At 46.7% G+C, this 22751-nt stretch overlaps 1 protein-coding gene across 1 annotated transcript in view; it reads right to left on the bottom strand.

The window, feature by feature from the left end:
• DCAF1 (DDB1 and CUL4 associated factor 1) overlaps positions 1 to 8557 on the bottom strand; it is an 85480-nt gene extending 76923 nt beyond the window's left edge. The window contains exons 1-2 of the mRNA XM_075005347.1: positions 8495 to 8557; positions 81 to 198 (exon numbers count right to left, since the gene is read on the bottom strand). Coding sequence (XP_074861448.1) covers positions 81 to 190 — 110 coding nt within the window. The 5' untranslated portion in view covers positions 191 to 198; positions 8495 to 8557. The remainder of the gene's footprint in view (positions 1 to 80; positions 199 to 8494) is intronic.
• Positions 8558 to 22751: the final 14194 nt, after the last annotated feature.

Here is a 22751-nt window from a genome sequence, read left to right as displayed (position 1 = left end):
ATGTATAAATCACCACACGCCAGAAGTGCTCTCGTGCCTCAGTGGCGTTTGCTTCTCAGAGCTTATTTAACGGAGCTTACCTGGTAAGGATAGGGACCATGTCTTGCCCACTCCCATGCTCTTTCTCCCATTGCTCCAACAAAGCAGTGAGTTCAGCCTTGGAGTCCACATGCCCACCTCCTGACGTCATGGCTTAGCCTACAGAAGTCAGATGGGAAGAAAAAGTGAGGTTAACTAGCAAGGCGTCCCACTCAGTCGTGCGGACTCCTCAAAAAGGAGGAGCACTAAGTCACCTTTAGCCACAAGGGAGGAAGAAAGCTAAACCATCCACTTCTCCGGATTTTGACACAAAAAAGAAGCAGAGGGTTAGTTTTCATCCCTCAAGTACATACTCAAATGCAAGTCTATTTTGTAAACCCAAATCTAGACTGCTACATACTCATCATAGTTCAGGATCTGTAAGATCTATGACAGCCACAGACCTTCCCAAAACTGGAGGGGTTTAACGTACCTCTCTACAAGCACATTGTTCCTGTCTCTTTGCTGTTACTCCTAAGTTTGCCCTGGAAACAGCAAAGCAAAGCTGACAAAATTCCAATCAGTTTCATTGCTTCTGTTCAACACCCGCTGGGAAGCAGAGAAAATTATAAGACTCCTGTTAGCTTTACATTGCCACTATAGTCCCTCAAATTTAAAGCAGCAGCAGAGGGAGCTGCTGAAAGCTGTTTACAGGAGACTAAGGACAAAAAAGATGCAGTGAAAGGATCTCCACCGCTCCAACCCTTGAAGCTTTCCAAGAATAGTCTGGTGGCTCTAGTGAGAAAGGAGGAGAGACAGAGACATGAACACTCTTCCCCCTTTCCCAAAGCTGCATGGGAAGGAACAAGATCAATAACTTTATCAAACGCTTAGTACAAACCAGAGACTGATACAAAAGATTTGCCACTACAAAGGCTCCAGGTACAATATTAGACTTTATATCAAGATGCTGCCATCCCTGGACCTCACTACAGATACTCCCTCTCATTTAATGTTTTTGTCTCCAGCTAGCAAACATTAAAATTTTTCAAGACAGGTAACAGTGCACCTCAACCACGGACAGTTCATAACTGGGGATGGCTCAATATACAGCCATGATTTTTTTTACCCTCACTTTCCAACCTAAGAGGGCTTGAATTACTAGCAATTGCGGTAGACTCGTGCATCTGACAACGTGGATCTTTGACCACGAAAGCTTATGCCCCAAAATATCTGTCAGTCTATAAAGGTGCCACAGGACTTCTTGTTGTTTTTGAAGATACAGACTAACACGGCGACCCCTCTGATACAGCCTTTTGTGGCACGGTTACAGGGCACTGAGAAGATCTCAAGGGAGCTGTACCCAAGCCTAATCTATATGGAAGGTCATGATGATGTATAGAGCTTTTAAGAGTAAAGAGAAGGAAAATGATTACAAAAAAGACATCCCCAATCTCCAAATATTGCATTAAGACTTCCAGTATTTGAGACGTGGTCACAAACAGGTAACACGTCAGTACACATTTGCTATCAAATCAACTGTAAGTTTATCATAATTAAACAGAGAACTCAGAACTTTGCTGAGGTATTTACGCTGAACACACACAAAAGGAGAACACACACATACAGTCCCCATTCCACGCATCAACAATCACAGAATACTAGAACTGGAAGCGACCTCAGGAGGACCAGTTCCCTGCCCTCATGGCAGGACCAAGCACTATCTATTGCACATAAATATACATTACAGAAAGTTATCCAAAGACAAAAATACATAGAGAAACACAGTTTAGTCAGTATTACAGGTAAAGCATGTTAGCTAGAAGTTCATAAGATTGACTGTCAGGATTTTAAATCAAATGGACCACTGGGCACCTCCAACTGGCCCAGAGTTTTCTTATGAAGAGAAAGTAAACAAAGAAAATTCTATTGCTCAGAGATTCCTGCCTCACAGGTTCTTTTCAGTTAAGTGCATTTTGATTGGTTAACTCATTAGACACAAGACAACAATTCGGTTGGTCTAAACGTGCTTGGCTGTTACAAGGAGGAGGAAGAAAAATGTTCTTGAGCTCCGAGGGTAGAACAAGAAGCAACAGGCTTAAAATTGCAGCACTGGAGGTTGAAATTGGACATTAAGAAAAACATCCTATCTGTCAGGGTGATTAAGCACTGTAACAAGCTGCCCAGGGAGGCTATTGGCTCTCCATCACTGGAGATTTTTACGAGCAAGTCAAATACACACCTGTCAGGGATGATCTAGGTCAGGAGTGGGCGATAATTTTTAATGGGGCTTCACTTGAAGAATTTGATAAGTGGCCAAGGGTCACGCTCTTTCTTGATATTAACAGAGGGTTATTAATGGATCTGGGATGGAGTTTGGGTACAGAAGGGAGTTTGGGATAGAGGTGCAAGAGGGTGTGTGGGTGAAGGAGAGGGTTGGGGTGCAGGGTCCAGGAGGGAACATGGGTGCACGAGAGGATTCTGATCCGGACAAGGGGTGTAGGAGGAAGAGAAGGGTGCAGGGGGATTGCAACCTTGGGCAGAGGATTGGGGTAGAGGGCTTGGAGGGAGTGTGGGTGCAGGAGCAGGAGCGCAAAGTGTTAGGGTTGTGACCTAGGGCAGGAATGCAGGAAGGGGGCCAAAGAATTGGGAAAAGGAAGGAGGTGGGGTGCCAGAGTCAGGCTCTGTCTGGGAAGCTCCCATGATGGCTCCGTTCCAGTAGACTAGCAGATCCCTCAGACAGGCTACCTGCTGACCACGCCCCTGCATACTGCCCAAAGCTGCCGGCGACAGAGCCATTGTGCTTCCCTAAGCAACACTGCGGTGTGTGGAGGGGGGAAATCAGAGATAGGTTTCACATGCTGTCCCCACCCTGAGCATAATCTCAAAGCCAGTTTCCGCACATGGCAAAGTGTGTGGGGGCAGGGCAGGCAGGGCGCTTGTCCTAGGCTCCCACTGGGCTCAATCTGGTGGCTTAGCAGGCCAAAACTGCAAGCCCTATTTTGCCCACCCCTGGTCTAGATGGTGCTTTGCCATGCCATGAACGCAGGCGACTGGACTTCATGACCTCTCTAGGTTCCTTTCCAGGTCTAGTATTCTATGAAACTAGCAGAAATCTCAGGGCATGTCTACATTTAAAATTCTCTCACCCTGTTTGTTATGGGAAGCATTCACTCTCCTTTTACTGGGACCCCACTCTTTAAATACCCCTCTGAAACCACCACCCCCCTACTCATGCATCTGATGAAGCGGGTCTTTGCCCACAAAAGCTTATTCTCCAAAACATCCACGCAGTGTGCAACGGCAGTCAGTAAAGCAAATAGGATGTTAGGAATTATTAAAAAAGGGATAGAAAATAAGATGAAGAATATCATACTTCCCCTATATAAAACTATGGTACGCCCACATCTTGAGTACTGCGTGCAGATGTGGTCTCCTCACCTCAAAAAAGATATATTGGCATTAGAAAAAGTTCAGAAAAGGGCAACTAAAATGATTAAGGGTTTGGAAAGGGTCCCATATGTGGAGAGGCTAGAGAGACTGGAACTTTTCAGTCTAGGAAAGAGGAGATTGAGGGGCGATATGATAGAGGTCCATAAAATCATGAATGGTGTGGAGAAAGTGAATATTGGAAAGTTATTTACTTGTTCCCATAATACAAGAACTAGAGGACACCAAATGAAATTAATGGGTAGTAGGTTCAAAACTAATAAAAGAAAATTTTTCTTCACACAGCGCAGTCAACCTGTGGAACTCCTTGCCAGAGGAGGGTGTGAAGGCCAGCACTCTAACAGAGTTTAAAAAAGAGCTTGATAAATTTTTGGAGGTTAGGTCCATAAATGGCTATTAGCCAAGGGTAAAGTACGGTGCCCCTAGTCTTTAGTCAAAGGCTGGAGACAGATGGCAGGAGACAAATCGCTTGATCATTGTCTTCTGTTCACCTCCTCTGCGGCACCTGGCACTGGCCACTGTCAGCAGACAGGATACTGGGCTGGATGGACCTCTGGTCCGACCCAGTATGGCCGTTCTTATGTTAGTCTCTAAGGTGCCACAGGACTTCTTGTACGCACCCCACGGCTAGGCTGGGAGGTTTGAATGCAAACATGCAGATCGCTTGAGAGAAACTCTCTTTAAAGACTGCACAAAAGTCAAACATGTACCAGAAAAAGAAGTCTGGTACATACCCCTGAAGATTTAAATGAACAGCAAGATTCAGCATATAACAAGCCACAGGCATATATAAAGAAATCCTCTTCCCCTTTTTCACCTATCCTCACCCCAATACTATACTCCAGTGAACAAAGGCACCAGATGACCCCCACCATATCTTCCCAGATCCCTATGTCACTGATTCGCTATAACTCTGTAGAGAATCTCATGCTTTATTTTGGAATCCTTCCCTGTTAGCCATAGTCCTTCCAGCTGGAAGAGTAAAAAGCTCTGGAAATACTGGCAACAGAGCAGCAGAACTCAAGTCTGGAAGTCGTAAGAACATACCATATTCACCCTTATCTTCTAGGCAAACAACACTGCCATATATAACTGATGACATCTAGTGAAAAACTACAAATCCTAACTTTTCCTAGAAAGTTGGATCATTAGCTGGGGAAGTCACAATGACAAACCCATTGCATAACATATTCCTGTAATTTTTTTTCAGTCTGTATAAATGTTTAAAATTAACTCTGTTCAAAGCATCTAGTGCACGCCACTTTTTTAAAGTGTTGTTGTAACCACAAGTACATTCTAAGTCCCACTGTACAGAACAACTACTATGCATCAGAAAAGACTTAAGCCTGGTCTCCACCAGAAAATTGACTCAACCATAAGCACACTGATCACATGCACAAAAAAAATGCATATCCCTCCGTGACCTCAGTTCCCATGCAGGCACTGCTAGGTCCAATGAAGAATTCTTCCCTTGACCTAGGCTACTGCCACTTGGGGATGGGGATTACACTATGCCAACAGGAAAATCCCTCCCATCACTGTAAGTAGAATTTATACCATTTGTCTCCAACCTTTCACACCCAAGATCGCTTTTTGAATTTTAGAGCAGCCATGTCTACCCTGCTCATTCCTTATGGCTCAGCCCCTTTCCCAAAAGGCCCACCATGTTCATTCCATTCTCCACGGCCCACATCACACTCCTCTGCTCCACCCTCACTTTCACCTGGCTGGAGCAAGGAAATGGGCTGTTAGAGGGTGTGCAGGCTCTGAGCTGAGGCAGAGGAGCTCGCAAGGGGGGGGAGAGAGGTTCAGGAAGTGGATTGAGGTACCGGCTCTTGCCATGTGGCACTCACTATAGGTGGCTCCCAGTCAGCTGCCCAGCGGGGTTAAGGAAGGCTTGCTGCCTTCTCTGGCTCCACACCACGCCCAGAAGGGGAAAATGTGCCCCTTCGGCATCCAGGGGGCAAAAAAAGGGGGAAGGTCACATGGCTCTTCATGCTCTGCAGCTACCACCACCCTGCCAGCTCCCATTAGCTACAGTTTCCCATTCGCAGCCAATGGGAACTGTGGGGGGTGGTGCCTGCAGGCAGAAACAGCTCACAGATGCGCCTGGCCCTGCCAGAAGCGAGCCCATGGGCACAGGGCAGACAGGGGGCCTGCACTAGCAGCAGCTCCACCACACCACCGGAAATCACGAACAACTGGGAAAGTCTCCAGAACTGACCAACTGAGCGCCATTGAGAAGTTGGTGACCACTACCCCACACTGAAACTACAGTGGCACAGCTTTGTAGACAAGCACTAGTAGTTTTCTGGTTGCAACTACATACGTTGTCATAAGGCAACAGGTTGGCTAGGCACAGGTACAACACATAAGTGTGGATTTTTCACACCCCCAATCACTACTGCCTCCTTGACCATAGTTTTAAATGTAGACAGAGCGTTAGTGGCAAAATAAATAAATAAAATAAAAATCTGCCCTGAAAACAAAAATCCATTCCAGTTAAACAAAAAACTAATGAGAATTTCAATTTATTAGTAAATTTATTGTGAATACAGGTCAAAACATTAAAGCCTAAAGTCAGACTCCTAAGCCAATATTTAGGCACCTAAAGTTTGGATTTTCAAATGCACCAGAAGTACTCCGGGCTCACAACTTCCACTAATTTCTAACAGCAAACCCCAATAGAGTAAAGTCTGGTCAAAGTAGTTCAACTTTTTTATTTGTAGAACTTCAAAATACTGTAAGTTATCACTGTCTGCTAAAACAGTGGAAGATATTTGTATTATTCTCACGAAAAGGACAATAACGAAGTGCTCAACTTTGTTTTCAGCACACAAGCAATATAAGTATGAAACGGCCAAAAAAAAAAAAAAAAAGTACTATCTGAAACTGTACTGACGTCAGAAAACAAGGTCAAAACATTCTTTAGGTAAGTGAAAATTATAAAATGGAAAATGATGAACTAAAAATAAACTTTTAAAGAAATTATGATTTAAAGTAAAAAAAATATATATAAACATTTACTAAACCATAAATATTTAAACTCTGAAATAGACACCCGGACTTACAAAATCTGTGTTCATCACTCATGGATAAGGTCATACCATAGTACAACAACTGCATTCTAACGTAGGTGAGATGATAGCATTTAACAAGTCCCACTGCAGCTGAAGCCTGAAGCAACATTACAAAACGGCCATGAAAAATCTATCAGCCTAAGCATAGGGTTCATACTGGGCACTTGACAATACCTACCAGTCAGCATAACTCTACATTTTTTCTCCCCTAACGTCTAAAATTTTGAATTTTTTTAAAAGCCTCTACCACTGATGCTTCAGATAATATGTTTCAAATAGCAAGCCCAAAGTAAATAGATGCAGTTATAGCTGCTTGAACTTGCACTGAGCTTGAAACAGCTCCAAAAGCTGTGAACTCTCTCATTCATATTGGAAGGGGTTAATACTGAAGCCTGATGAAGATGATGCAAACATCAACACAGGGTAACTATATTACTGCTGGCAAAGTAAGAAAGGAGAGAAATGGTTATGAACCAGAACCATTTACTGTAAATTAAGTTACACTGTGGGGTGGCAAGTGGGTGGAGCTAAGAAGAGCATCATCAATTATTTCCGGTTCAACTCCAGCCAGACAAAACTCTACTTATCTGCACTCACTGCAAACATTAAATAATTAGATTTAAAAAAAAAATCAATATTTTATGAGGCTGCCAAAAACACGTACTCTCCCACACGAGCAAAAAAATTGTAAGGCCAACCTAAAATATTGGCATTCACTTGTCTACATTTAAGTTTCTAGTAAGTAAACTTCAGAATGCCTATTAACATGTCACAACAAAACCATTAAAATACAGGGGAAAAAATAGCACAGTGCAAAGATGATGCTCCAATTTCTGCTGCCCCATTTCTTAGGCAATAGATTCCCAATTAACCCCTACATACATAACAGAAAAGTAATATTAAAGACTCCTCTACAACTAGAAGTTATATAGTTTTAACTTTGCCTATACAATTAAAGCAGTACACAGACTTCAGCCCATACAGCTTATGCCCACATGGAAAGAGAAATAAACCAAACCAGTCGACATCTTTTATACAACGTATAACTGAGTCCATACTATCAATTATATTGATTTAACTGTTTTTCGTACAAAAATCATACCCTTAACTGAAATAGCTAAAAATCAATGTAAAAAGCATGCAGACCAGGGCTCAGATGCTCTAGACATCACCACAAAACACTATTACACATTCTGCAAAGAGAGAAGGCATAACCCAAACAGTTCCACACATCCCTCAGGTGATATGGGGGGAGACCGTGGTGGGAGAGGAGGCGAGCTTCATCTGCAGGGGACTGACCGTCACGCCCCCAAAGCAGGTGGGCAGAAGATGAAGTAAGAGACGAGATTAAGAGGCTCGGAAAGATGCGAGACACTGCTCCAGGCCTTAACAGGCACAGGAAGGGGCGAGACAAGCACCCCCTCATTGCGGGGAGGAAGGCAACGTCCCCCACAACAGGAAGCGAGGGAGGGAAGGCACATGGGGAGATGAAACACGTCCCGCCCAGCAGACGGATAGGGCTGAATGCAGGGGGCAAGTGGAAGGGGTGGGGGAGATGAAACCCCACTACCAGCGGCAGAGAATCGCCCTGACCAGAGACCGAGGCGCTTCTCGCCCCGCTCCCTGGCAGGAACCGCTGGGGGAAACCACACGTGCTCTGTCCCATGGGTGGACACCTGTGCTGGGGAGGGGGAGGGGGAGGGACAGAGACCCCGCTGAGGCGAAGCCTGACAGACGGGCGAGAAGGAGGGGCAGGCAGCCCACCGCCCACACCCGGGCCTGTCCCGCGAAGCCGCCCTCCCGGGCGACGAGACTGAGGGGGGCGGCCCCGTGCGCGGAGGGAGGAGCCGGAGGTGAGTGGCCCCCCCCTGCGCCGGGGGCCAGGCGGGGAGAGGGCGTGTGGGGGCGCGCCGGGCCTGGGGAGCCGCACCCGCTGCCCGCGGTACCTGCCCGTTGCCCCGCTGGGTCCCCGCCGCTGCGCTCGGCCCCGCACACACCGCGGCGGCGGCGATTGCTATGGCGGGCACACACTTTTCGCGTCATCGCGCTGCGGCGCCGTAACGGCGCGCGCGAAGGGGAAGCGGCGGGGGGAGGGGGCGGGCGCGCGCTCAGCCGCTAGGGAAACAGAGTTCGGGAGCGAAGCGACTCCAGCGCGCATGCGTCTCTGCTCCACGGGCGGGATCAGAGACCGCGGGGTAGCATGGGAGTTGTAGTTCTCCTGGCCCCAGGCTGTAGTCACAAGGAGTAAGGGGAAAAGGAGCTCTTGCTCCACCCCAGTTCCAAACAAATGTGGCACGGGCCTCTTCCTTCTGTGTCCATCCCTGGCTCCTGCCCACACTGCCCCTTATTCACTGGATCTGGCCTAAATGGCATCCCAGCTCTCCCCCACTACCTAGCCAAATCACACCCCCCCACACACATCATCAGTCCTGCCTGCCGTGCCAAAATGCATCCCCCCAGCCCCCGGCACCCAGAGGCTACATAACTGCAGCATGGGCAGGGGTGAGGCAGGGTCCCAAGCCAGGGCAGGAGCTAACCGACTCCACTCTATCCCTCTGTGAGGAAAGCCAAGGAACAGCCACTCAGCTGCCATCCCCTCATCCCCCCTCCCCTTTCCTCTTCCCCCCCAGAAAATACATTTGACCTCTGTGCTGCCCAAGGAGTTCTACAGCCAGCACAGCAGTTGGGGTGGTGCAGGGCAGTGGCAGTGTTTTTTCAGCTAGCGGCCATGCAACTGAAAATGGAGATTTGCATGCCAAGATCTGTAGGGGCCACACCTCAGTTAGAAACAATACAATAGCAGCTGTGAACTGAGCCACTTTCGGTAAATCAGGTGTAGCCTCCAACTCCTGGAAAGTACCACAGGGGCATAAGTTGGGCATTCCCTGGAGAAAAACCACCAGCTGCTTTACCTGCTAAAGAACAACTCAGCCTTTTTGGGGCACAAGCCAGTTTTTCTTGCAATTATCTCAACTGATGTTCTGAAAACCACCTGCATGAAAATAAGAGGAACATAAATAATTGATTTTCCTTTGATTTTTTTTCCAAACTTTACCTGCCCAGCTATGCAATTACCATTTATAGGATGGCTTGATAACAGCTTGACTTTACGCTTGCAGATGAAGCCAGGTGTAAGCCATAATATACAAGTTTTAATTACCTGGGACTAATATTACCATATTATGTTTCAGCTGCACCTGCTCCATCACTGATCCCATTGGATCCAACTTAACCCTGGAATAACTGTCAGCCAGATGAGTTACAAAGAGAAGGGCCTTAGTGTATTATAGACGATGTTTGGAGAAGGACTTTTCATTTAGTACATTTGCACAGTGCCTAGACTGGGCTGGGCTCTAAAGAGCTACCACAATACAAATGCTACATAAGTTGTGTGCTAGGATACATCTGCTCTGGGATCTTACAACTGTACTGTAAGATGGTACAAACAGCAGCAAACAGGGCAGTCTGTACATTGCTTCCATAATGGAAGACACTCCTTTCATAGGTAGCATGCATCAAATCATGTTACGTTCTTCATCTCTCAAAAAAGTTAATCATTAAACTGTGCACTCATTTTAATACAGGGAGATCCATGGAGCTGAATAAACTCTCACCATACCTCGTATTCTCCATAAGGCTTGGAATGCAGTCTGTGAGACAGTCTGTGTTTGTTCCAAAGTCCTATTTGGTACTTTGGGGTAGGGACAACAGTTCTGGTACTTTACCAAGCAACAGATAGCTATATAATGCTGATGACAAAATAATCTGTCACCATTTCACAACGTCGGCCTCGCCTTAGCACGTGGCATTTGTTTATTTTTGAGCTCCCTTTTATTCAACCCCATAATTTCTTTCCCTTCTTGTTTTGCTTCACAACCGTAAAATGGAACATTGATGAATAATGGTCAATTTGGCCTTGGCTCTGTTCCCAGCTGCAGCTACTTTCACCCATTAACAGCAGTTTGCTCTGGCAACAGGACAGCTTTTCACCAGGCAGGAAACAAAAAGGAACTGAACCCCAAGCAAAACATGTGGACGAAAAACTATTAGATTTAGGAAGACTTATCTGCCCCAGTTCTGGCTCTGTCCATGCATAGATCACTTGGGAGGAGACATGAGCTAATACTTAGAGCAGGGTTTGGAATCAGGATGCTGGGACTGTTCCAACTTGCCAATGCCATATTTCGTCACTTTTCTGTTCCTTCTCTCACTTATCTGTATGAAGGGAAATAACTCCCACTTCCAAGGGGATACAGACACTTGGAACATGCAGTGCTAAATTACCATTTGGCCACTCAGCTATTCTTCCACACAGCCACCCTACAAGATGAGAGATGAGTCACTGGAACACCCGAGAGGTTATTGTAACCACCCACAGGCAGACTAGAACCTGGGATCTCTGGAGCTTAGTACAGGAGCCTACAGTTTGAGCTAAAGGTCAGTCGGCTCACAGCTAAGGCTGTAGAGATGACTCATTCCTTCTCTCTGTAAGGGGTCTACGTGCCACTCCAAGGGACAGTGAATCACAGCCAGCAGGTGTGTGGGTGACATTATCACAGAGCGTTTTTCAGTTTAACTACAGAAGTCCTTGTTTCAGTCCCCTCCATAATCCCTTCAAACTCCATCCAGTTTTCGTTAGCCATCAAGACGAAGAGTGTACTGTACAAATTCTGTTTCCTTGTCTTTCGGGAGGACAGGTTACCTCACCAACTAATACATTATTTACTGGGCCCATCACTGAAGCTGAACTATTTCCTTCTCTTCTCCATTTTGTCTTCCCTATTAGATTGAGCATTCCGCAGAGCAGAGCTAGTGATTTATTCTGCATTTTGTGGTTTCATGTACTTCGACAGCGCTATAAATAGCGTGCCCCTTCCTCCACCTCTGACGTGTTTACGTAGGGTGGCCAACCGTCCTGTATTAGGGAGGCCAAAAAGGCATCCCTACTTATTTTTTAAAAGGGATGAATTGTCCCGTATTTAGGCCCAGGGAGATATGGTCGCCCTATATTTCGATTGTCCAGAGAGTAGCTCCACACAGCAACATTAGCCAGCAGCCCTCTCTACTCATCGGCAACTGGTAAAAGACGACACTCCCTCAGAACACACCAAGCAAAACTCCAGTCAGCAGAATCATGCAGTCTGCAGGAAGGGGAGGGAGTTCCAAACAAGAAAGCCCAGTCACTAGCCCCCAAATTCCAACTCTCGACTCAAGCGGCATTTCATCTGATCTCAGGCATCAGGAAAGTTCACACAGATGTTTCATCTTCCACCTCTGAAAGCCCCATGGGCAATATTTAACTCCTCCCTATAACGTGGTTGTTATCAGACACAAATGTCCTCATTGACTCCAGAACCACCGCTGCAACTCCCAGTCTAGCCTGTAGCTATGGTCAGTTATGTCATGATGTGGACAAAATGCTGAAACCCCAAGCTGACAATCAACCTCTGAAAGGCCATGGAGACCAAGACTGGACCACCAGTTCTGAACTGAAAGAGGGAAAAAGGGGTGATAAAGGTAAGTCTCTCCAGTAATGACTTCATGAGCAAACTTTGCTGAAACCTCTTTATCAGGCCTAGATGTGTAATGGGGAAAGCATTACAATAAGGAAGGGCATAGATTTAAGGTCAAATGGTATGCCCAGCCATGGAATTCTGCTTGTGAACCAGCACAACCGGGGCCTGAGACTTGCTGTGCAATTCCTCAATTAAACCCACATTCATCATCTGCCTATTTATTTTTCACTGCTGAACCTTTCATAGAAGGTACTGGTGTGTTGTCCTTATCACTCCACCTCATTCTGGATCCACATCAGATCAGCTTGGTCTGTGCCAACCATATCAAAGAAGGCATAACATAATCCAGTTATCAAATCCAGAACCTCATACAATTTTGTCGTGACCTCGAGGCCTTCTTCATCTTCTCTGTCTAAGGGAAGACTTCCAAAAAGCCAATGAACATCTGGCTGACTCACTCGATCCCCCCACCTACACCAAAAGAAGAAGAATTCTATGTGGACTCCCCCGATGGTGATAATGAAAATCTAGATTTCTATATACAATACTTCCACAACCACGCACAGACTGAAATTATTGGCAAAAACCACCAAATGAAATACAGTCTCAACTGTGCTAAACACTATGCTGTCCCGAGTCTCAAAAATAACTCGGACACTATAAACAAGCCGGCTGACAAAGTGGGTGCTGTTGTTATCATGAATAAGTCAGACTACGAATTAGATGCAGCCAGACAACTCTCCAACACCACATTTTACAGACCTCTTTCCTCAGATCCCACTTTAGAATTCCAAAAGAAACTACACCATCTACTTAAGGAACTCCCTCCCTCTACTTGAGACCAAATTCACCCAGACACACCATCTGGGCCCTGACCTGGATTATTCTATTTAGTGTCTAAAATCCACAAGTCTGGAAAACCAGGATACTCCATCATTTCAGATATAGGCACCCTTACTACTGGACTGTCCAGCTATGTAGACTCCCTCCTCAAAGCCTACGCCAACAGCACTCCTAGCTATCACCGATATACCAGTGACTTCCTGACGAAATTACAAAACATCTGAAACCTTCCTGATAATTCCATCCTTGGCACCATGGATGTAGAGGATCCCTACGCCAATATTCCACAGGAAGATGGACTACAAACTATAAGGAATACCATCCCTGATGTTACCACAGCAAATCTGGTGGCTGACCTATGTAACTTGGTTCACACCCACAATACTTTCTGATGTGGGGACAACTTATACCTCCAGATTAGCGGCACTGCTATGGGCACCCGCATGGCCCCACAGTATGCTGACATTTTTACGGCCGACTTAGAACAACGATTCCTTAGCTCTCGTTCCCCTATTACCCCTCCTTTACTTACTCTTTATTGATGACATCTTTATCATTTGGACCTCTGATAAAGAGACTCTGGAAGAATTCCACAGTCATTTTAACAACTTGCACTCTACCATCAATCTCAGCCTTGACTGTTCCACACAAAAGATGCATTTCATGGACACCACGGGACAAATCACTGATGGCCACACAGACACCACTCTCTACTGGAAACCCACTGACTGCTACGCATACCTACATGCCTCCAACCTCCATCGAGCACACACCACACGATCCATCGTTTATTGTCAAACCCTTAGATACAATCGCATCTGCTCTGATCCTACTGACAGACCGAAAACTTCAAGACCTCTACTAAGCATTCATAAAACAATTACCCGCCAGGAGAAGTGAAAAAAAAATTGACAGGGCCAGATGAATACCCTGAAACCAGCTACTTCAAAAACAGGCCCAAGAAAATCAGTAACTGCACACCATTTGTCATTACCTATAGGCACCAGCTCAAACCCCGACACATCATTAAAAACCTACAACCTATTCTAGGTCATGATGCTACACTCCAGAAGGCCCTACGGGACAGGCCTTCCCTCTTCTACAGGCAACCTCCTAACCTAAGAAAGATTCTCACTAGCAATCACAGGCTACACCACAGTAATAGTAATCCTGGAACTTTTCCTTGCAACAAACCCCACTGCCAACTTTGTCCACATATTTATTCTGGGAATGCCATCGCTGGACCTAACCACGTGAGTTACAAGATCAAGGGCTCATTGTTGTGTACTTCGACCAATATTATACATGGCATTATGTGCCAGCAATGCTCCGCCACTATGTACATTGGACAAACCAGGCAAACTCTTTGCCAGAGAATGAAAGGACACAGAGCAAACATCAGGAATCTTGGTACATCTAACCAGGTCAGGGGGCACTTCAGTTGAGTGGGCTATTTGTTAAAGACCTGAGACTACACGTCTTACAACAAAGAGACTTCAAAAACAGATTGCATAGAGAGATTTGTGAATTGGAATTCATATTCAAATTCAACATATTAACACTTGGTATGAACAGAGACGATAATTACCTCATGCATTACAAGGACTGCTTCCCTTCCTTTGATGCTCATAATTAATTATCTCAGGCAAGGAACTTAACATCCCCCACCCCTCACCTTCAGCCCTATGTACTTGATTTGTCAGTTTTTACCGCAATTTTTTGTTTTTGGACCTCTGTACTTATAGATGTCAGTCTGTACTGGAAATACGATTGATGTGATGAAGTGGGTCTGTCCCACAAAAGCTCATCACTCAATAAATAATTTTGTTAGTCTTTAAAGTGCTACATGACTGCTGTTTTTTTTTGTTAGAATACAGACTAGCATGGCTACCTGTCTGTTACTAAGTCTAGAACCAGTTTCTTTTGTTCTAGCAGGGAAGTATTTTTCTACATGGATTGTCTTTTCTTCCTGGAGAAGAGCTCTAATTCAGGGTTCTATGGTTACAGGGTAGATTAAGGCCCAGGAGAGCTTAAACTCATTCCGTCATCATCCTGCATAATAGGTTGTTCTTAGTACAAAATGTAGAAAGCAAAACAAGAAAGCTTCCATAACAGCTATGCGCAGCTCAGAGAGGTAAGAATTAATCTTGCTTCTTATTGGATAATTGCACCAACCTTCCCAGACTACCTGAAGTTTACCCCCGCACTGCAGTCTCAGGGATTTGAGACATGGAATTTTACTCCCTTTGAGGTTTGTTAAGGACATAAGAATAGCCATACTGGGTCAGAACAATGGTCCATCTAGTCCAGTATCCGGTGTTCAGACAAAGGCTGGTTCCAGCTACTTCAAAAGGAATAAGCAGGGTAGGGCAATCAGTAAGTAATTCATTCCCTGTAATCCAACCCCAGTTTACTTCCCACTGTTCTTTTTAGCCATTGAACAAATCCCCATTTTCTCTACACAATGACACCTCCCGTCTAACCAACTTCTCTAGTTTTGTAGGGCCAGACCTCTCCTGGGAAGGGATCTCAAGAAGGTTTGATGAGTGCTGTCTTCCATTTCCTCTTGGGCCTCTGCCACTTTCTTCAGTAGTCCGTAAGATGGGACCCACTGAACTTGTAAAGTGACTTTAAGGTATATCCAGGGCTATGGATGCCAATCTATGCGGGCACCTGAACCGACTGACAGACGTTCAGAAAATGATAGTTTTTCCACCTTTCTTTAAGTGCCCAACAGAGGGGATTCAGCTTCTTGTGGGGTTTAGGTCCCATGGAAGTAAGTCATTTTCACAACAGTCTAACTGCAGGCATGCTGTGATTCTTTGGCTTGCACGAGAGCCAAACTGGGGGAGATAGCCCCATATAGAGCTGCTCTGTGAGCCATCTCTCAAGGTGACGATTCCATTCCCCTAGAGGGGATCATCTATAGCAACATGGGCACCTCTCTTTCCTGCAGCGGAAACACAGTTTCTTCTCCAGTGTTTCATCCTCTCACAGAGTTGTCAAGGGATAAGATTGCTTCCTACCTTAGGCCTCCTCAGTGCATCGCAAGGGACTTGTTTGGTCTAAGCAGAAAGATAATGCAACATTTTATTTCCTTTGGAAACAGAGTGGAGGCGTTTTCGCCTTGTAATTTGCCCCTTCGGTTTTACCTCAGACTAGAGTAGTCCCAGATTACAGCCAAGGTGAGCTACCGCTGCTCCAGGGACATCTCCACTTTCAGAGAAATTTCGTGGTTGGGTTACAACCTGATGTGGACATGCCCATTCTTCCACTCCAAGAGGCAAGAGTTGCATTAATTGCTCCAAAACTATTGGTTTAACCGAGCAGCAGACTGAATCAGGCGTTAACTATTCCTAGCCCAGATCATACAGCTGATCACTATGACTCTGGGCCTTCTCCCAGTCGGTTCTCTCTCCTTCTGGAAGTGGTACTGAAGTCTCAGATTTCTAGATCATAATTTCAACCTACAAAGGAATGTGGACATGTAAGTGTCATAAATAGGCACATTAAGGATTCAATTCACCTTGGTTTTCCCATAATGCAATACAGAAGGCAAATATTGGTATGGAAAAGCCAAGGGGAGACATGTCCCCCAGTACAAAAGAGGTTGAGGGGAAGGACAATAATAGCTCTCACTTGCTGCGAGTCCAACTTCCACATGCCTATCCAAGGCCCAGTAAGCCAGCTTGTGGTTGAGACAGGGCTGATGCAAATCAGAGATCCTCTGATTCTAGAATATACATAGGCCTTTGGCCACTCATTCTCAAACCTCTAGGAAAGCTTCTGGGTCATTGACTGGTCTCACCTTAATTAACAAAAGGCCTGGTGCCATGGAAACCATGTTTGCATAGTCACCCGCCTTGATGGATTTGGATTGGGCAGTTTCATCCACAGGACTGACTAGCTATTGTCGGCAGTTGCACGAGCAATTTCTGCAGCAAAAGGGCAGCTCATATCCATATCTGTCACTTTGGCAGTTGGCATGTATTCTTGTCTTTCTTAAAAGCCACTTTGTTTCCTGGCGAGGACGTACATCAGGGCTTAAATTTCACCTGTATGGCAAAGTCCTCAAGGGAGTTCAGTACCAGGCAGCCCCACTTTTCCTACCGTCCTTGACATCCTTGAGCAGGATAGCTGTTCAATCCAATAATACTCTTTCACTAAGAAGCTGTATTAGTCCCTTCTTAGCAAAGCCAAAGCCAGTTATGATAAATGTCCTGTGGTTTTGCTTCAATCTAAGATAAAATAGCCAACTTGCTTATCCCAGTCTCTGACAGAGACTCTTCTCTCATAATAAATAGTTCTGCACAACTCTTGTTGTTTCAGCACTCTTTCCTCTAAGCACGCCAAGAAGTTATTTCACCACCAGCCAGGCCTCTCCCTGCTAAAGATATAGGCACGGTAATCAACGCCAGCTGAAGCACTTTCTGCTTCCCAATGCCTGCATTAACCCTCTCCTTCCTTCCTGTGTGTATAGGCGCCTATCGCAGGCCTTCTATGGGTCAGCATGTATGCTGCCACCAAAGATACGGATTCCAAGTTTGAAATCTTCAGTTGCTGCAGGCGGCGGAATGCAAGAAGTGGTGAGGAAATGGCACATGAGTGCTTCTCATGTTTGGTACGTGGCTGGGGCAGAGCTATTTGAATTAATTCTGTTGATATGTCAGTTCCAATCAAAACACAACCTGTCCAGCAAGCCCTTACCATGCACAGTCTAACGTGAGAGCAGAAAAAAGTCAACACGAATCAGAAAGTTAGATTTAAAAGAGCTACTGGGATGGACCCAAGAGATCCATATTTAGCATTGTTATACTTTCCCAAACACACCTCACGGTACTTGGTTAGGATCGCAGGTTAAGAAGCTTACAGACAAGAGGACAAAAACCTTAATACCAGCCTCTAAAATGCTTCTCAAGCCAAGGACTGAAGGAACAGGAGACACCTAAACAGAATCAAGGAAGATGCTGGCTCTGGCTCTGTTCACTAAGAACACCCAGAAAACAACTGACAAGCTCGTGTTCCGACAAACAGCTTCCTCACCAAGTCTCAGTCACCGTAAAACATTAAAAGCAGCAAACACGGCTCCTGGCAGCAGATCCGCCTTAGTGGCTGAACAGACGATGCAAAAGGGACTGTTTTAAGAACAAGAAATGATGTCTTCAGAAAGCAGCTGAGGCACAGAGAGATTTTATTGAGCTGCACAATACCTCTTGAGAAGGTTTAGGTCTCTTACTCTAAGGCTACGTCTACACGTGCCCCAAACTTCGAAATGGCCATGCAAATGGCCATTTCGAAGTTTACTAATGAAGCGCTGAAATGCATATTCAGCGCTTCATTAGCATGCGGGCGGCAGCAGCGCTTCGAAATTGACGAGCCTTGCTGCCGCGCGGCGCGTCCAGACGGGGCTCCTTTTCGAAAGGAAGCCACCTACTTCGAAGTCCCCTTATTCCCATGAGCTCATGGGAATAAGGGGACTTCGAAATAGGCGGGGCCCTTTCGAAAAGGAGCCCCGTCTGGACGCGCCGCGCGGTGGCAAGGAGCGTCAATTTCAAAGCGCTGCTGCCGCTCGCATGCTAATGAAGCGCTGAATATGCATTTCAGCGCTTCATTAGTAAACTTCAAAATGGCCATTTGCATGGCCATTTCGAAGTTTGGGGCACGTGTAGACACGGCCTAAAACTCCACCCATTGCCATTGGTGCACTGTGATGTGGTGTATAAATCCTACATTGGTTAACCATGGGTTAGCAGGAGTCTGAGGCTAATTAAACCAGCTGGTATCACCTGGAGAGAGTGTTAGGCACAATTGGTGATCAAACCCAGCTTGGAAATGGCTGGGCTTATATAAAGGAAGGAGCACAAGGCTATGAAAGGAAGATTAAAGAAGAAAGGTAGGGTTTGAGGGTGAAAGGCGGAGTGGTACCTATAAGAACCCATGGCTGTGCTCTGAAATGCAAAGTTCTCTCCCCTTTTTGAGTCCTAATATGAAACCTTGAGGAAGAAGGATGCGGAAAGAGAATTTAGGAAGCTGAGGGTGTCAGGGAAGGCTGCTGGAAATAGGCCCTTCCTTGAACCCTGCAAGTAAAAGAAAGTTTACAGAGGAGGATTAAAAATGGAGTTGTGAATGAGGGAGTACCAAAACGGCAAGAGACAAAGGATTCTTGTAGTGGGGAGCCTCCTGACTTAGTAAAGTGCTGGGAGTGTATTTGTTAATAGTCTAGATTTCTGATCTGATGGGAAGACCTGTGCATCTTAACCCTGTGAAGAGGGGCAGAAAGGACTGTGTGTTGTTTTCTGCGGGAGTGTAGTACCACCAAAAGGGTAGGAACAAATGTGACTAGACCAGGGGCTTGAGTTACAGGAACACCTGGACTGCTGGCGATCTGGAGTGATAGTCAGCAGGAGGCCCTAGGGAGGAAAGCCTGCTATGCTATGGCTAGCTAAGAGAAGGTGCTTTAGTATTCCATTTAACCTTTCCACGGGGCTTTACTAACTGAGACACTAGCCTCTGTATGGCTTTTTAGTTGACGTTATTTGTTTGCACGTGATTTGTTTTAAGGGACAATGTAACAATAGTCTGGGGATACCAGCTCCTGCTCTGTAACACCACAGCTGGTGATAGGGCCCAGCTAACAAAGCTAAATCTCCTACCGGCACTGTTAAAGGCGTCACACCTCTACTGCAGCATGCAGCACCCATGTCAATAAACAGGGCATTTCAAGGAGGGACACAATAGCAAGAGCTGAGCCCGTGAGACTAAGTGCTAATCTCATCCTGGCAACCTGAAGGAGCTAACTCAGCAGATTTGGGGGCTATAGAAAGGCAACACACACTGGCCTCTTGGGGAGGAAATAGGAGGCGTTACCCTGCTTGGGAAATGAGGATGTTCTTTTGATTGCCCAGTAGGGGTTGCTCTGTCTCTACCCCAGTCCAGCTAATAGTGCAGCCCTCTGGCACAGAAGCCCTGAAAACCTTTTCCTGGGCTTATGCATGCCAGGTATTCTTGGTTGCGTCCTGGCACATATACAGCAACGGCAAAGCACAGCCCCCCTGGCAGAGCTCACCAGCTGTGGTTGAAGCAGTCACAGTTGAGTCACAATGAAGTATTGTATTTCCAGCCAGTCTCCCATTAGAACTGGGGGGAGGCATAGCTCAGTGGTTTGAGTATTGGCCTGTTCTGCCCAGGGTTGTGAGCTCAGCCCTTGAGGGGGCCATTTAGGCACCATGGGCAAATAGATATAAAGGGAGCAGGGATGGTGGTATACCCTGCTGCAAGGGCAGAGGACTGGACTCAGTGACCTCTGAAGGTCCCTTTCAGCACTATGAGATTGTTATAACAGTTGCTGTTTGTCAGTGATATTACTCAGCCAGCCTCTTCATTCCAGGGTGGGTCTCCATGGTGTATAGATCCTCCAACTGTATGTCTGCACAGTGCATGTTGAACCTCTCTAATCCAGCACTTTCTTGATCAGCAATATCCTTAATCCAGCAAGAGTTTAGTTAGCCAGACAACCACTTATCCTGGGTGCAGCCAAGCTTCCTGTAGCCCCATAAAGTTTGTTTCCAGCCACCAGGCCTGGCTCTGTGTTCCATGCTTTTATTTAGCTGTAACTTAGCCCTAAGTGTCTTATAAGAGCCTAGGAAGCAAGGAGAGTGTTGGTAATGCTGCTTGGCAATATTGACCTCTCTTGGTCCAGGAAATTCTCTCATCCGGCACCAGTCAGGTCTGGAGTGCAATGGACTAGAGAGGTTCAATCTGTACTAGGTTTTCAGATAGTGTCAGGGATGTTGTTTAATGTACCAGATTCTGGCCAGTGGAAGCCTGTGAAGCCAACCAGGATGTCCTTTTGTGGCTGTCCTGCTCCCTGGCTTTGTAGGGCTTTAGCCAAAGACTTGCGTGTGTAACTCCAGAGGCACTGAGACCACATACTAGGGAGAGGAGTCTCTGCTCTACAGCCGTGGCTGAGCAACAGCTGGCCTTTCTCTCATATGGTAGAATATAGGGCTTTAGCCCCTCTGGTAGTATGATCACTCCCTTCTACCCACACCTAGGTCTATTGGTCTTACACGTGGAAATGTTGGGCCTGGGGGCAGTGTTAGAGCAGCACTGGTAGACAGCAACGGATGCTACATTACCATGAAATTGCTTAAACACAGTGGTACAACCGATAGGAGACCCTGCTACAACTCACCCATGGGGCAAAGTTACTGCTTAGCAGATGACCCCTGTGAAGGAGGAGGGTGGAGCTGGTGAGCAGGCCAATCACAGGAGGCACACCAGGATCATCCCTTTGGTGGGAAGGGAAAGAGGAGAAAAAAAACAAACATTGGAAGAGCAAACATGCCAATAAATTCTTGGCTAGTCTAACAGAGCCAGGAATAGGCACACAAATAGGGCAAGAGGCGGAAGTGGGGCAGACAAGCTAAAGACAAAAGACCTGCCAAGGGGAACACTTTAAGGCCCCCAGTAAATTATGTCCAATATTCTGAGCTATCACATGGGATGGTTCAGTGAGATTGTGGCCAGGGAGGAGATGGATCAGCTTATGAGCAGAGTGAGGACACAAGGAAAACTGATGCAGAAACTGTTGAATGAGATCACGTGGCCTGGGAGAGTTGCTGTTGGTTTGGGGTGCACAGGTGAACAGAGTGAGTGGTGGGTGATTCCTTCATCACAAGAGTCAGAGCAAAGTTCAGAGAGATGCTTTCAGCAGCAGATCATACCTTTCTGCTCTCCAGCTGGAGAGTGACAGGGAAGCAGGAGCAGGGCGATGTCTGAAATGGCCTTGCCAACACCCAAAATTATTTATGGAAAGCATACAGAGCAAAGGGGATTAAAGGAATTTGAAGCTTCCCAAGACAGCTGTTTCCCTGGGCTGGAGTTGGTCCCCCTAATGCTGCAGTGCCATATTTCCCTAGACCAAATATGGGACAGCCTTCGGCAGGGACCTCCCCAGCTGCCCCATGCCTCAGGGTGCTGCGAACAGGCTTGCTGCCCCAATCCATGGAGCACCAGGAATGGGGCTGCTGCCCCTGTGGGGGGGGGGGGGGGACCTCCCCAGCTGCTTCACACGTTGGGAACTGAGTGGCAGCCATGCTGGTGCTCCTCCTGGCTTCCCCTGGGTGTGGGAAACCAGGTGCTGGTGCTTCTCCCAGCTCCCCTGGGACAGGAACCAGGCAGCATCTGCACCCCAATGGCATGAGTACATCCTTTCTGGACAGCAGCTGCACCTGCGCTGTTGGGGTGGGGGAAAGGGTCAGCTCAACAGGGGCCTGAATAAGGGGCAATTAGCCCCTCTGTTAAAATAATTCAGGCTGTCTTCCTGGTGCCCAAAATACAGGGCTGTCCAGCCAAGATGGGCTGGATGGTCACCTTACGCAGACCTAACCAAGACCAGCATTTGGGATCAGAGATTTCTGCCCCAAGACCAGATTGAACTGTCGATGGGAACAGCTCGTCCAACTCATTGGGGTGGTAGCATTTAGCTGCTCTAGACAAATGCAGGAGCTGCAGGACTCTGCATCAAGTGGGTAACGGACCCGGGGCAGCGTTAGGGTTTGCAGCCATTCAGCCACACAACTCGGCAGCCAGCTGTGCCTAGCAAAGGTTGGTTGAGAATTTAGTCTGACCATAGGGTTGGAGGAGAGAAGAGGAGATGGTGCAAGGCCTCAGCCTTCCCTGGCATGGGAACGGGGGGAGGGGGCAAGTGGGCAGCATGTGGCCCCAGCCTTCCCCAGCTGGAGCACACTGGGGGAGTGTGTAGTGCACAGCCCCTGCCCTCCCGGGCTCTCGCAAGTGCACCCAGGAGGAGGAGGAGGGAAGGTGCCACCCATCCTCTTCT

This window comes from Carettochelys insculpta, chromosome 11 (genome assembly GCF_033958435.1).
Source record: "Carettochelys insculpta isolate YL-2023 chromosome 11, ASM3395843v1, whole genome shotgun sequence".
NCBI classification, from domain to species: domain Eukaryota; kingdom Metazoa; phylum Chordata; order Testudines; family Carettochelyidae; genus Carettochelys; species Carettochelys insculpta.
The sequence above is the reverse complement of the archived record's forward strand: the minus strand, read 5'-3'. Positions and strand labels throughout refer to the sequence as shown.